At 36.4% G+C, this 15541-nt stretch overlaps 1 protein-coding gene across 26 annotated transcripts in view; it reads right to left on the reverse strand.

Moving 5' to 3' along the window:
* Positions 1-15541, reverse strand: part of MYBPC1 (myosin binding protein C1) — a 75611-nt gene that overhangs the window by 41383 nt on the left and 18687 nt on the right. For 17 of the 26 annotated variants that reach the window (XM_065037626.1, XM_065037610.1, XM_065037654.1 and 14 more), the window contains exons 2-9: positions 13857-13889; positions 10920-10961; positions 6584-6616; positions 6187-6222; positions 5241-5276; positions 2553-2657; positions 1036-1184; positions 610-727 (exon numbers count right to left, since the gene is read on the reverse strand). In XM_065037626.1, coding sequence (XP_064893698.1) covers positions 610-727; positions 1036-1184; positions 2553-2657; positions 5241-5276; positions 6187-6222; positions 6584-6616; positions 10920-10961; positions 13857-13889 — 552 coding nt within the window. The remainder of the gene's footprint in view (positions 1-609; positions 728-1035; positions 1185-2552; positions 2658-5240; positions 5277-6186; positions 6223-6583; positions 6617-10919; positions 10962-13856; positions 13890-15541) is intronic. The other 9 variants (XM_065037699.1, XM_065037679.1, XM_065037724.1 and 6 more) reach the window with 4 other exon arrangements.

The raw sequence follows: 15541 nt of genomic DNA on the forward strand, positions 1-15541 counted from the left end.
GGAAGATGTCCATCTTTCTCAGTTTGATCGTGTGGGTATGTGTGCACTGTTGTGCTGGCAGAGCTGCTCTTGAAGGAAAAGATAAGCCTGCAGGTTATCATTTGCCAGAATAAAGACCTTATATAACACAGAAGTAAACAGAGGCACGACTCCAGTGCTCTTCACATTGTGTTGTTCTTTATTTTGATGAAGAGCAAAGGAAATAGGTTTCTAGACTATGATCATACCATTCCTGATCAGGGTGCAAAGCACCAGTGAACCATGAGCTCTCCATGTCCCTCTGCTCAGATGCTGCCAGATGAAGCCTTTCTCTCTGAATAGCTCTAAGTCTAGCTCTCTGTCTTGAGTGCCAGAGCCTGATTTGAATTCAATACTAGTTTTATCTGCCAGTTTTTCCAATTTTTGGATAAATGCCTCACATGCTATCTATCCTAATGTTCATTTAAACAATAAATTACAGACACTTAAGAAAATTCTCTGAGCTCTATGCTAAAAATGTTCTTTTTAAGCATTACTTCATTTAAAGGTTCTGAACAGAATTAGGCGCCATTTCAGGTTAAAAAAACCCCAAAACTTCATAAAGCTTTTTAGGCACAAGTGGAATCTTACCAGTGACTTCAAGGTCAAAAGAGCAACTATCAAACTTGTCCTTATAAGATACTTCACAGCGATAGTTCCCTGCATAGTTTTCCTTAGCTTGAATGATATGCATCTCAAATGTGTGAATCTAAAAATCAAACATAATTTTCATTAATGTGGGGGATATATTTGCACAAAGCAGAAGTTAAATAGTAGTCTTTCAGACCTAAATGAGGACCAAGAAATAACTCGAATAAAAGGCTCTGGAAAGAGATAGAAAACTTTGATTTCCCAACCACTACTTGTCTTATGCTGGGTCAGAGATCATCACTGAACTCTGCATGTGGAAACCAGCATTAGAATCCAATGCTCTTTAACTTCTACTTGTGTTTTTAAACTGATCCTTAAGTTCCCTTGGGAGCTTTACCCACAAAAGAAGAAAAGACAAAGACACACCTTAGTGTGACGCTCAAAGGACTCTTTCAGCTGCAAGTGCTTCCCTGCTTTACTGGCCAGATCCATCCATTTTCCTTTAAACCACTTAACATTTGGCTTTCGAAGAAGATCTTTGGCTTCTACTTTGGCTATAAATGTAATATTCCCACCTTTAAAAAGAGAAAAGAATAAGGCAGTCATTGAGGAACATGTGGTTGGTCAGTCACATCTACACTAGTTTCTTTTACTATTGCTCTGCCATGACAGTAAAAATGGAGTCACACAGGCTGTGAAAGTACTGCAGTGTTACAGAGATTAATGATTTGTGGTCTGGAAGACTTCTGCCCATGTCAGTGTGGAGTTTGAGACACAGAGAAACAGGGTGAATTGTTCACAACATTTGAATTTCCTTACTTAGGACAAACATAAGTGTTCCGAGGTACCAGGTGGTTGTGACCTGAATGAACTCCAGTCTGGAAAAGGCAGCCTGGTGTTCTTCAGACATTTCAATCATTAATTCTTTAAGCTGAGAACAGTTTTCTCTAAACAATAATGTGAAAATACTATAATAAAAGTTAGCTCAATTTGAATAACACCACTGCTCAGCCCCTGCTGAGTTTCTATCCTAACATTCCTGGGCTCCAGAGGAGATCACAGCTAACTCCTTATATTTATTTTCCAAATAAATCCTCCTCAATTCTCTTTTTCTACTCAGAAACTGAGAAAAACAGTAGGCATGCAGAAAATAACCCCATCTAATCACATCTTAGTGTATCCAAGTATACAACAGACACATTAAGTAGACTGTACTGAACTTCTCACCATTGCTGCTACCCTAATTAGGGTGTAGCTACCTTACCATGGCTCAGGAGTGCAGTCTGGAAGTGAACCTCCGCACTGTCCCTGTTTACTGTGCTCTGTTTCACAATACAGAAGGTCCTCACAGTGCTTGATCTCAGTTCTTTTGGGGTGAAATTCAAACCAAAGCTGTGCTCTGAGAGTTTACGACCCACGCTTTGACTGCTTATAGGTATACAGACCACTGGACTAAACCAGAGCTAGTCCAGAGCAAATCCCCCAGAATGGTTACAGCGGGGCGACCCTATCGTCTTCCCTACAGAGCTGCTTCTATTAGTCTACTTGCTAATTTACACACAGCTTTAAGGTACAAGAGTTGACCCAACAATCTCTAAGCTACGCTGCAGGCCTTTGGGAAGATCTTCCTGACATATCAATAACAGTATAGCCAACAGCATCATTGTAACCATCTCTCTTCTCTAGAAGCTCTACCTCTTACTTGCTGCGCTCAGTAAGCTGTTAGATTTTGAGTTTGTCTTAAATTAAACAATTGTTTTTTTGCTTATCTATGTATAGTTCTTTTTGCCTTCGAATAGTGGAGTTCACATCCAACTAAAATCAGTGGAAGTGTTTGTAGCTGAGGGCAGAAGCTGAGAATAACAGGAACTGCACGTACCTTTCCTGGCTCTGCCTCAGTCTCTGTCTGGAAGTGGCTTTTGATTTTGTTTCTAAGTACTTACCAACGCTCACTGTACCGCTTTGAGGTTTTTCGACAAATAAAGTGGATCTCTGGGAGTCATCACGTTTTTCTGTCTCTTCTGGAGCTCCTTCTCCAAGAGACCATACTGAGATGCAGAGAGAGAGGGAATTGTCAATCATCTGTGTTTTACTCCCTCAAAAATACACTTACCTGAACTTACTAAACTCTCTAACCCTATTACCTCCCTCTTCAGATGTCCTGAAAGATATGTAAGTTTTTGTTCACATTGACATCCATTGCTTGGCTGTCACATTGTGTACAGTTCCTGCAAGAACACTACCTCTGTGGTGACAGAAAATGAGACTATCAGGGAGAAAGAGAGGGGAACCTGATCAGCCATGATGGGTTCTGAGCAACTCGAATGGCACCAGCATTCAACCATGGGTGCTTTACAGAGGCAATGCACAAAGGTCAGCTCTTTGTTTTTCAGAAGAGATGGAGGTTCTGAAAACACAAACAGCTGTAAGCACAAACGAAACACAATATGAGGCATAGTTTCAGTGGGTCTCTCTCGAACCCAAACCCAGTCAATTGTACAAGCTAGTTTTTCCTCATTGTCCACAAAATATGGGAGGGATGAAGCTGACTTTTGAACTTGGTTCTCTTTCACCACGACAGAAGCAGCGAGTTTGGAGATCAGTCAATACAATGTCGTGCCCCATGCATAGGCTGATGTGTTACAGAGAAATAGCTTGTCAGATGGAAATAACTGTGTCACATATTCACACAGAGCCCCTTCTCTTCTGGAAACTGAGATTTTGGAACTGAGATGGAACAACAGTACTGAGAGAAGCAGCAAGTGTTCAGTCTCCCCAGGGCAGAGAACTGTGCCAGCACAGCTGTGCGTTTCTGGTCATTTTGCTTATCTGAACAGCCCTGGCTTTGTGCTATGCAGATACATCTTGAATAAATACATGCAAAAATGTGGTGAAAGCTGATTCCTAACAGAAAAGGCAGGGAGAGAAAGGCAGTGAATGTCTGTCTGTTACCTGCTCCCTTTCCACAGGGAGACAAAGCATGTGTCTCATATTCCAAACGAGAAACTACAGAGTCCAAATGCCACATCTCCTTTTTTTGAGGAGTTATGGCCAGTGCTCAAGGGAAAGTGAGTAAAGCCAGTGCTGCCATGGTAGTACTAAAGAGCAGAGCAAATGTGGAAATGTACAGCTATAATTAACACAGCCATCTGTCTCTTTCAAATCAGAGCTGCATCTCCCTTGTTCCCCTTGAACTTCTAGTTGTTTCAGAAACAAAGGTAGCTTTTTATAGTTTAAGTAATGCTCTTTCGGTTTTGGTTTCATAACTAGCATGAATGGGGAACCAGTCACACAACACTTCTCACTTAGTCAAACCCTGGTCTTGAAATGAAAAGTTCCTTTCTCTGCTCAATATTTTCTGTAGAAACTAATTTTCCAGAAGTCAGAATTCTTTCTACTAGGTAGAGTTTACTGCCACAGAAACCTTTTCGCCTCATGAAAATTCCCATTGCTTGCGAATGCAACACAACTCGCGACAACCACAGGAAAATGCAAACAAGTTGTTTTTATTATCCTGAAGTCTATAAAAAATTTTTAAAAGGTGTAGAAATGTTATATAGCTTTGCTATAAAATGTCTACCTTTCAGTCTTTCAGTGAATTACAAGTAGTGTGCCTAACACCTCTGTATATGTCTGCTTGTACAATATCTCTTACAGGTAAAGACATACATGTATATACACACATGTATATACACATATATGAAAACATATACTCAGACATACATGAACACAAATATATATAGATACACATCTATATATACTCTTTCTATAATCTATATATTTAGATTATGCCAGTATAACAGGTGAGTATATGGAAAATCATAAGAACAAGTGAGAGTTACTGGTGTGAATAAAATGATATGACAATGCTTGGTACAGGAACTGCTCACGTGCAGTAACAAACCTAACACGCCACAGGGTGAAATGGAAAAAGCATATTAATAAATGGAGGAAGCTTACATAGAGTCATTAATTCAGTACCACATAAAATAACACCTAAATATTATCATCACCTTTAGATATTAACATTTTCCAATTTATTACACAAACAGAACAAAACGTGGGTTTGATGCTGCTGCATGGGGCTGGCATAGGCAGCTATGCCAGGTCAATAACCATGGTTGAAGTACTTGCTGCTCATTTTGTTCCAGAGGCTGCAAATCCTGAAACCACAAAAAGTGGGTGCAGTGTGCGTTACCTGCCAGGGTAGGAAGAAAGAGGTTATGACTTTTTGCTAAGTTTTCCCCACCATCCTTTGAGCTGTGAGAAGAAGCCGTTCTCCTACAGTTTCCTGAGGCCTGTGTGGGGGATTCGGGGAAGTCACTGTCACCCTGTAGGCTGAGGAGGAATAGCTGTGTATCTATCTATATGGAAATAGATATAGATAGATAGGTATGTATGTATGTGTGAAATACTGATATGAATCCTATCCTGTGCAGCAGAGCCTTCTCTTACTCCTGGTTTAGTTGCTAGAAACCTATTTGCTCTGACACTTAAAAGCATTTCAACAGTTACAGTTTGATACTGTATAAACAATGAAAATAAATATTATCTTTAAGAAATAAAGTAATAATGATAGTTGTATTATGTAAATTTTGGAGTGTTTTGTCATTTTTTTCAGGATGTCTCACCTGAATCTTTTCTTTCCGCTGGCTTAGACATCCCATCTGAAAGGGAAGAGTGATTAAGATGACACCAGCTCAGAGATTGCACCTTAACTGACCTCAGATTACTGGGATTTTAAGAACATTGATTCTTCATGCAAGAAGATCACGATAGGTACTTAGGACCATACCCATGAGGAACTACTTGAATACCAGAAAATGGAAGTGAACAGCTGAGAAAAAAATTCAGAAATAATTCTTCCTTTTCACTAGAAGATATAAGTTAGTTTATTTCCCATTCAAGATTTACTTTTTAGTAGTTCATATTTAGAAGGGTTCTGTGAAGTTGATGTTTTCTTCATGATTTGTATTGTTCCAGACAACAGATGAATTTATTTTGTTTACTGTTTATCTGAGGGGACAGTACTTTGGATTATTTAAATAGGCTATTTATTTATCTAGGTTGAGCAAAATAATGATAAATGGTCAAAATTTAATTTTAGGGGTTTGTAACTTAAAATGTTATTTATATATTTAGCTTGTACCAATTATATCCTCTAGTATTTTATATCAATTATAGGCAATTATGTGGATACACCTGTTTTGAAGTCACAAGACATCTGCTTTATTTGTAATTCTGGAATTTGCTCTCAAGACTACCCCTAAAAATTCACTCCATATTTGTTGCTAGGAAAAGATAATTGAAGTAGCTTTCAGAGGTGCTAACTGGTATCTTGAATTCCAATGGCAGAAGTCCTACCAAAGACCTCAAGACAGGACTGGAAAGGAACTTGTCTGATATGAAAGTCTTGTACTTCTGAACAGAGATTAATGTAATGTAGGGCACTTCAAAAAACTTCTTCTCTAATTACTATGTTTTGGGCTCAGTCCAATGGTTTGGACTCTTCCTTCATTAACAGTCAAGAGAAAAATACATACATACATACACACAAAGCACTATCACAGTCCTAACCTGCTGGTGGAGTACTAAGTGAAGTGTCATCTTCATCTGTGAAAAGAAATACAAATAAAAAAGTACATAAAGAAACTGAAAGCACAGACGATCATCTGCTTTAAAACAACTAGGTGAAAACATAAAACCTGCAAAAGAAAGGGAAAGAAATCTCAATAGTCAGGAGCATTCACAATGGAAGCTTCAAACTGATGAAGAAAGCTTTGCATAATTCAGTAGCTGAAATGGTAAACCTTGATGTTTCAAGCAAGTAAAAGAAAAATGAGATGTGGACTGTGATCTATTATTAAATCATGAGTTTATATGAAAGCTGCTGAGTGGTTCTGTTTGTTAGAGATGTAATCTACAGTAAATACAAAAAAGCCACAATGAAATCAAGGTCAATCACATATCTAACCTGAGGAAGATGCCATTTCTCTGATGTCCGTGTCTGCAATCAAAATGTGCACCATATATGCATTCAGCATCATTAAATCAAGAAATGCAACAGTTACAAATAGTCCTCTGTATTTATACTTTGTAATTTCTGCCTTAGAATATTAATTTATAATACAAGGAACAAACAATTAATTTTTTACCATATTATAGGAGAAAATTTTAAAATAAAGACAGAACTACTATCACACTGTATTTTCCCTTTAATTACACTAAAAGTTGACTATCCTTAGGTATTAAAACACTGGAAGCAATTGTTATTCAGGTATTTTAAAATGTTTACTCTCAAAGAGTACATTGAGGTTTATAGTTATATAAATCCAAAGCTTAAAAAACCTGAAACTGCCTTTAAACCTGAAATGTTGTAATCATGATTATTAGAAATCCAGAATAACATAAAGACTACCATCTCTACAACAGTCTCCTACATCTCTTTGAATTTATGTTAAACTTCAGAGATATCAGTCTCTGATAAAAACATGGAGAAAATCTTAGTGTCTTAAAAGTCTAATGGTTAAAAAAAAAATACTCCTGAGGCATTTGAAAGGCTAGAATAAACTAGATATATTTAGGACTTAATACATAAGTGATGTAAAGATAACATGTTCTTATATAGTATCAGAAAATCATCTGGAGAACATTTCAATGTGGAGGAGAAGACAGTTGAACAAGAACAACTTTGGAAAAATATTAACCCACACTTTTAAAAAGTTATTTGGTGTTTTTTAGATTTTCGATTTGTGTTTCCAGAATCAGTTTAGCTCTGAAGTTATCCTTTGGTTTTGACCTTAAACTTATAATTTGTCTATATTTTCTCAAAGACAAATCTAATAACTATAACAAAACCACATATACAATCTAGTTGCATTTCTATAAATACTGGTCATATGAATTTTTTATGCTTGCTTAATCACTGAAGGCTAATTGAAAGTCTGTTAATAGAATTTAGCTACTTAGCTGTAACATTTTACTCATTCCTTTTTAATGATTCATCAAATTTCTTTTTAAAAATCCCTTGGGAGGAGGATGTCAGTTGTAAAAGGCAGGCCTACATATCAAGGATTAATGTGTTATCTTACAAAAATGGTTTCTTATTCATAGGAAAAAAAAAAAAAAAGAATAAAGGAATGTGTTTAGTGGAAGAGTTCTCACCACCTGCATCATCTGCATCATCCGATAGCATAAGTGGACGTTCAAGATGTTGATTTTCAGTGAAAGCACAGTAATAATAATGTCAGATTTTCGAAGAGTATTCAGCAGTCCTATCAAGGGGACTTGGCAGTATGGAAATAGTAACTGAAATATATACATACAGCAATGGAAGTTTTAGTAGAGAGATGAATGGATAAGTGAAATCTGGAGAAATGCAAGGATGCAAACATGCAATATTTTAGCAGATGGTTGTATGGACTCTAGAGAAAAAGATATCAGTAAAACATGTAGAAATATTAGTAGCTCTCTGAGTGGCTGGATGTGACCTAAAAAAAAGGAATGAGCAAATTGATATTAAAATTCAAATATTATTCCAGCAATGGGGAATACAATTGTACAAATATTCAACACGTATGATAATGCTAAAATTAAAAACAAAGGCAGAAGAATGTAAATCGAATGAGGATGAAATAATGTAGAAAATTTGGTGGGATTTCTGCTCAGTCACTTTTTCCCCTGAAAATAAAATGGATGATCATATATATCCTGATTTTTTAAAATAAATTACTTCATATATTTTTGAAACTAGAAATGCTATAAAAGATTAATGTACACAATAAAATTTTATATTTAGGTCTCTGAGCTACTGATTTACAATGAAATAACCACAAGATAACAGAATTTATCACATTGTCCTCCATTTCTTAACTTTACAGTGAACATAAAGGGACATAAATATGTAATTTCACACAGACAATAACTACTAAAAAGAAATAGAACAGTAAAACAGACACACAGATAGATATACTTTATCTTCCTGACTTCCGCTGTTAATTTTGCCCTAGAAATGAACTGAAAATTATGGCCTATGTGGTTTACGTGGATGACCAAGCTTTCTTTCCCAGATGCCAGGTTCCAGCACAGCCCAACTGTACTGCAGAGAGGGGCTGTTCCACGTTCCTACAATTTGCTGCATCTTATACATTATCAGCAAGGAGATCACAACTGCTAACACACAGGATTTGTGGAATTGCATTGGAATTCAGATATGAAATCTTTCCCATCTCATTCCCATTCAGGGAAGTACCCAAATCTGTTACTTCTGAAGCTACGGAAACAGTTTTATAAATAGTTTATACAAAAGCTAACCTCTAGCTGCCTCTGTCCTCCTTTCCTTATTGAATCACTCATTTTCTAGTGTAAATTATTTTTGATGTATTGGAAATATGGAATCTTTTCCCATTTTCTGAATTATGTTCACCATTATAAAGATTTTCTTCTGGCAGACGAATGTGAAGCAATCACTCTAAAAAATGTACTTTCCCTTACTTGGTGATACTCTGCAACAAAACAGGAGCTGATAGGAACAACTGCACTATACTAAATTTTAAAAAAATTCTACTGAGTGTCTGGCAACAACATCTACATTGCATTGCAGAGGTGACAGTTCCACTGGAGCATGGCAGAAGGCCATTCTTTCTACATACTGGTATTCAGACTTTCACTGGAATTCTTACTGAGGTAGCTGCTGCCACCATGAACTCAAACTGGAAATACCTCCCACACTAAGATCTCAAACAATTTTTTTATTAGCAAAATCCTCCTAGACAGTGTAAGCAGCAAGAATGCATTTTTCCCCTTAGGAAATACCTGTGTTCTTCACTAAATTCAGACCAGAAACATAACAATGTATACAAAGATAAAAGAAGTATTTTATAAGATACCTACCATGTTTTCTTTTTTATTCAGTAAAATGTAGACTTGTAAGCAGTGGGGAAAACACCATTGATGTTCAGTTTGGGAACAAACATTTCTCTCATACCAAAATTAAAGCAAGCAGAACTAACTGCTAGAATAGCTTGAGGCAAGACCTTAATCTTTTTTCCTATCATTAGGCATGCAAATTAGTCCTGAACTGTGTTTCCGTTCCCAAGATGACAGATTTGATTACTCACACAAGATTTTGTGTGTCAAAATAATTGCTCAATGCAAAGATAGCTGGCAAAATAGCATGCAATGAATCCTGGTTCATCATTTTTATTTCCAAAAGGGTACTTGAATCACACACTTTCAGTGTTTATATTTTGACTTTGCTGAGAAAAATAGCCATGCACTCTTTGCCAAATAAATCTGCAAGTATCAGGTATTCATCCAGCTTGTCTAAAAGGAAGGATTTTGTCTAGATGAGACCAAAAGCCAGAATACATTTTCAAGCAAGGCATTTCTTGATTTGTCATAGAAAAGCATAACCGTGCCAAATGAAAAGCAAGCATTACTTCAGTTGTACGTATGTTTTGGTCTGGTTTAGCCTTTCAGCAGAACGAAGAAAGAAAAAGAAATAATTCATTTCAAAATAAGATTATGAGCTGTTTGAAGTCTGCTTTGGCAGAAAGTACAAAAAAGGAGCAGAATTTGGCCCAGTTCCCTCAAAATGTATCTTTGTAGCAAGGGGAATTGCCAACAGAGCTGGAGTCTAATCTCAGTGGCACAAAAATATATATCAAAAATTGAGCTGATTTTTGCATGCATTGCTAGTGGAACAGTTAGGTGTTTGTTCACAGCAGACCATTCCCAAAGACATTTTTCAGAACTTGTAATGAGCTCAACTGCTGGGCTCCTGATGAGGAGAGAAAGATGAATGTGAGATTTCTATTTTTCAGATGAAAAAAATCTATTGGACCTTGCTGAAAGATACAACATGCAATATCAAGTTTCTGTGGTAGAATAGAATGACAGTAGGAGAGTGCCCATGTGTGTTATTTTTTTTATTTTTATTTTTTAAAGCTACTAATGTGCGTAGTGCTTGAGTTTTAGCAAGCTTAGTCAGTGTCAACATTTAGGCTCACTTAAACATGGCTTTCTGCTCATGCAAATCTCTTGAAGTTTGATCTATTAATTAAATTGTCTTTATCAATACTGTTGCTAAAGTGTCAGTCCTGTTTGCAGCATTTTTGAAGATCATCGTAAGTATCATAATTTCCTTGCACTGGATAAGTCATGCAGAAAAAGGACCCAGGAAGCTTTACATCACACTTCTGAAATTTGGCATCAAAATTCTGAATTAAAGCTCAAGCAATCCAGCATCAGAACAGCATTTAGTAATGTTCTTTTTACCATCCTTTTTTTAAATATGATTTCAGACTCACCTTTACCCTTTCCAGTTCCACCCTCCTGTGGTGTTTTTTGTTCTGTGTAGGAAGTACAAGTATATTTTTGAGAGGATCTTAAAGTAAAAAGAAAAACTTACACAGCATTAAAAATACAGCAATGTATGTTCTGCTAGTATTGAAAAAAAGCAAAATTAAAGAATTATTTATATACGTGTGTATGTTATATATATTTGTAATTCCATGAAGCATTTTACAGCACTGTGCATATCAATGCATTTTCTATGTTTTGAACAAGCCATGTAAGATTGATATTCCTCTACTCAGTGGAAGATAAATACTGGGTTCTTTAGAAGTACCAGTTGTTAGTCTCTTGTTCTTGGGCTTATTTCCAAAAGCCTTTGAAATGAGTTACATATCATTGTTAATTTGAAGGGAATTGGTTCAGACATGAGATACTGCGAAATATCAATGGTATCCATAGCTCCATTACCATAATCAGTTTATCCTTAAAACAAAGTACACCACAGAGAGAGTGTATTGAGGATTTTCTTAATTCTTTATCATCATCATCATCATCTTTATCATCATTATATTTTATTGATCTTGATCTTGATCTTGATCTTGATCTTGAGTTGCCAGCTTGACCTCTACTTCAAGGAGGTGAACGTGAACTAACTTTGTTCTCATACATATGAGAAAACTTGAACTGCATTTTCAACAAAATAACAATGGCTACACTTTCTCTATTTCAGGATTTGGTAGGATTCCTATTCTGTTTTCCTGTCATTCAATTTGCATACAAAGCCATTCAGAGACTCGTCAAATCATGTGAATTGTGCTGTCTCGAAGGTGCAAACACTCAATATTGTGTTGCCTGTGAATAATTAACTTCTGTGGCAAACTTACCTGCCAACTGCCTGATACAACATGGGTTTGGATGAAGGTCAATGGAATAAAATTTTCAAGATGGAGCTAAGATAACTTTTGTGCCATGGAGAAAACATCTGCAAGAGCCAGCTGATATTATGATTATCCTGATTTCTTGTTCACTTGTGTATAGCCCTGGTAACTATGAAGATAAAACTTGAAATTTGGAAGACAATTCCAGATTCTGGAAGTGTGACAGGCTCCCAGATGCTTCTGTCTGGATTCCCTGAATTTCCAAGCTCAAGTTGTCAGGTTGTCCATCCTGGCCAGATGGTCAAACCTGTTCCTTTTTAATGGAAATTTTGCTACAGTACCACTTTCTTTTCCCTCTAGAAACTAGGAGAATTCACTATTCTTGGCGGGTGGTAGTGTATCTAACTGCCATTTGAAAATCTCACCAGGGCTAAGTACACCAACCCGACAGCTTGACATTGAGATCTAGAAGGAACTCTTAGAATGGCTTCCCAAAAATTTCCCATTGCATTTCAAGATGCTGATTATGTCCAATAAACTATTTATATGTTATAGCTTTTGGATTCTTGAACAACCAACTTCCTTCTTTGTGTGACAGCACTTGGTAATCCAAGAAGGCAGCACCTTCAGTCAGGCAGAAGGAACCTAGGAGACATGACGGGCACTTCCAGCTTAGAAATATCCCAGTTTGATCTCTGCTTGACCATATAGGCCTACTGACACCCTACTTGTTTTACAGAAGAAGTAGAAGTATAGGGAAAAGGAAGGGGGTTATAGGAGTGATTTAGTGTTTAATCCTGTGTATTTTATTAGAAACAAAGATGTTATGTATTTGAAAGTCTTGATAGGTGGTTTTGGTATGATGCTTGAAGTATGCTCTTCCTTTCTGTCTACAAAAAGCAGTTTCAGTTCTACCTAAAATTTAAGATTGATGAAGAACATGACTTCAAGCACAAAGTATATCAGATGAGAACCTCAGTGTGAATATTTTGAAATTAATTACTTAAATATCAACTGTGCAGATTTTATGTTTGAGTAAAACACAAGCATCAAGAATGAAATATCAATTAACTTTACTTATAAATACGTGCAATATGAAATTGTTCATCCTAACATAAGAATAATTTATGAGTTATTTAAATGTGAAATTCATTGTGGTAAATGACGCTGCTAGTTTCAGACTTTGTCATTTTTTGATGAAAGACTGTATCATTTAAACAAAAATGTCTTGAAACAGTTTGGTATTGCTGTTTATCTAGCTACACAGAGAATAAAACTCACCAAATGGTGAAACCAGACACATGTAATGTATATATGTATTAACCAGCATATGAGAATATAACTCAAGTTACACCATGCAAATCAAACTCACCTAACTTTCCAGCTCCCACTAAAGAAAATGAAGCAACTTTCCACAGAGCTTCAGCATTACCTGAAGCCCTAGTCCATATGAACGTGTTTCACCTCACCTAACTCTGGCTTCCTGGAAGTTATTCACCCACTCCAATCTAGACAACCAGACACCTCAGGGTGATTGCCTATACATAGACATCCAGTCACATTTTAAGTAGGTTATCCAGGAAATGCCCTTAGGATGAGCATGTACGACCCAGGATATGCTCCACTGGCTATAGGTAGAGCACTGTTGAACAAAAACAAGATACCTAATCTTCAGATTAGGTGAAATTAATCCTATGCCTGATTGTCTACTTTATTCAGAGTGTTCCTTCAAAGAGAAAAGAAAGGGAATATTTTGATAATTAGTTGCCATTCAGCATCAAAGAAGGCAGCACTATTTAGCCACAGAATTTAAGCAGTCATCCCTTTCCTCTATCCTGAAGGACACTTGCAGCATTACATAAACATTCCATGCAAACAAAAATTGAGACTGAAACATCAACATTCAGGCAAAGTGAAGTGAGAATATCTTATTTGGTCAGGCTTTCTTACTTTTCTTACTGTCCTCTCACTTTCAAAGAGACAATGGATGCAAATCATGTTATGGCTATGCAGTATCTAGATCACGCAAATGTTGTTAGTGTTACAGTGCAAATTAGCATTTTTTACACTAACCTGGAGGTGGTGGTGCAGTTTCAGTTTCAGTCTCTGAAAAATGAGAAAAGAAAAGAGTTATTGAGCTTCAAGAAAAACAAATCTTTTTGACATATTTGGTACGTGTGTGTTGAATTTAGTGATAGTTTGGGTTCATTTAGTATTTTAATGGTGTTCTCAGATTTTGTTTGTTTTCACACATGCAACACATGGCATCTTCAGAGGCCTAAAGCTTATGCTCTGTGAAGAGAGGGTACTGAACTCGTTCTGTCTGGTCAGATATAATACTCACAGAGTCATAGAATCACAGAATCATTTAGATTAGAAAAAACCCTTAAGATCACTGGGTCTGACTGTAAATCTAACACTGCCAAGTCTACCACTAAACCATGTCCCTAAGCACTGCATCTATACATCTTTTAAACACCTCGAGGCATGGTGACTCCACTACTTCCCTGGGCAGCCTGTTCCAATGTCTGACAGCCCTTTCAGTGAAGAAGTTTTTCCTAATATCCAATCTAAACTTCCTCTTGAACCTATATTAAATGTATAATTTACCACATCGATATGCTTTAATCAGATTATATCCTATCTTTAAACAAACTTTCCATCAACTGGAATAATATCTGACATGACTGTAACAGTGAAGTGTAATGGATCCATTAACTGAGAGGATCATGCACAGAGAATCCAGAGACCCTTATCTCAATTTCACACTATCACATCTAGGTTTCAGTGTTCATTGCAAGCAGGAAGTAAAAAAATCAGCTTAGCTACTCTGCCTGAAACCTACAGAACATTTATTTTTTTCTTTTCTTCAGTCATGGTTTTTAACCTACATCTCATCCCTTTCAGATGTGCGAGACAGAAACCAGGCTTTGTATTTTATTTAAATGTTACCCTTTGGAATGACATGTGCTTCAATCTAAAAACATCAGAACAACATAACTAGATAGAATTTATTTTTAAAACATTAAAGAAAACTTATTTTCAACCTCTAAAAGCCTTAGAACTCTAGACTGGTTGAAAATAGTAATATTTATTGAAGATACTGCATTGACTTATAGTTTAACTACTTGCAACAAGCAAAGATTTAAAAGGTTAAAATCCTTAACTGTAATAGTAGATGGCCTTTACTGACCTTTGTCATGTTATGAGTATTAACATTTGGGACCCCACCTCAGGTCATATTCAGGAAATAAAGTTTCAATTTCTGTCACACAGAAATGCTGGTAAGGCTATTCCTTTGCACTCATATCTAAATATAAATAAAACGTTCTTCTCATTCTTAATAAATACATTTAATGTTTAAAAGAGAGGAATAATTTTTGTACAAATACACTTTTAAGCTGAGTGTATGAATTTGATATGGTTTAGGATCTTGCAGCTACAGATGTGAATGCTATAACAAATCCTTGTGCAGAGTCCAAAGAGAATCCCTAGTTACAGGGAAAAAGCTCAGTGCTGTACATTCTGGTCACAGCACCTAACATATGGAATAAAAGGGAGAACGTATGTTAAGGGCCAACAGACACAGAGTCTGACAATAGTAAAGTGGCTTTACTTAAGTTCATAGCAATTTGTTTTTTTTCCTGGTCTAATTACAAACATAAAACTTTTGCTTTGTGGCCTAGGAAAATATGAAAGTACATCTTGAAACACATCCCCTTTACTACCATGACATTTCTCAGTGCTTCCACTGAGAA

The sequence above is a fragment of the Columba livia genome, chromosome 1 (genome assembly GCF_036013475.1).
Source record: "Columba livia isolate bColLiv1 breed racing homer chromosome 1, bColLiv1.pat.W.v2, whole genome shotgun sequence".
Lineage (NCBI taxonomy): Eukaryota > Metazoa > Chordata > Aves > Columbiformes > Columbidae > Columba > Columba livia.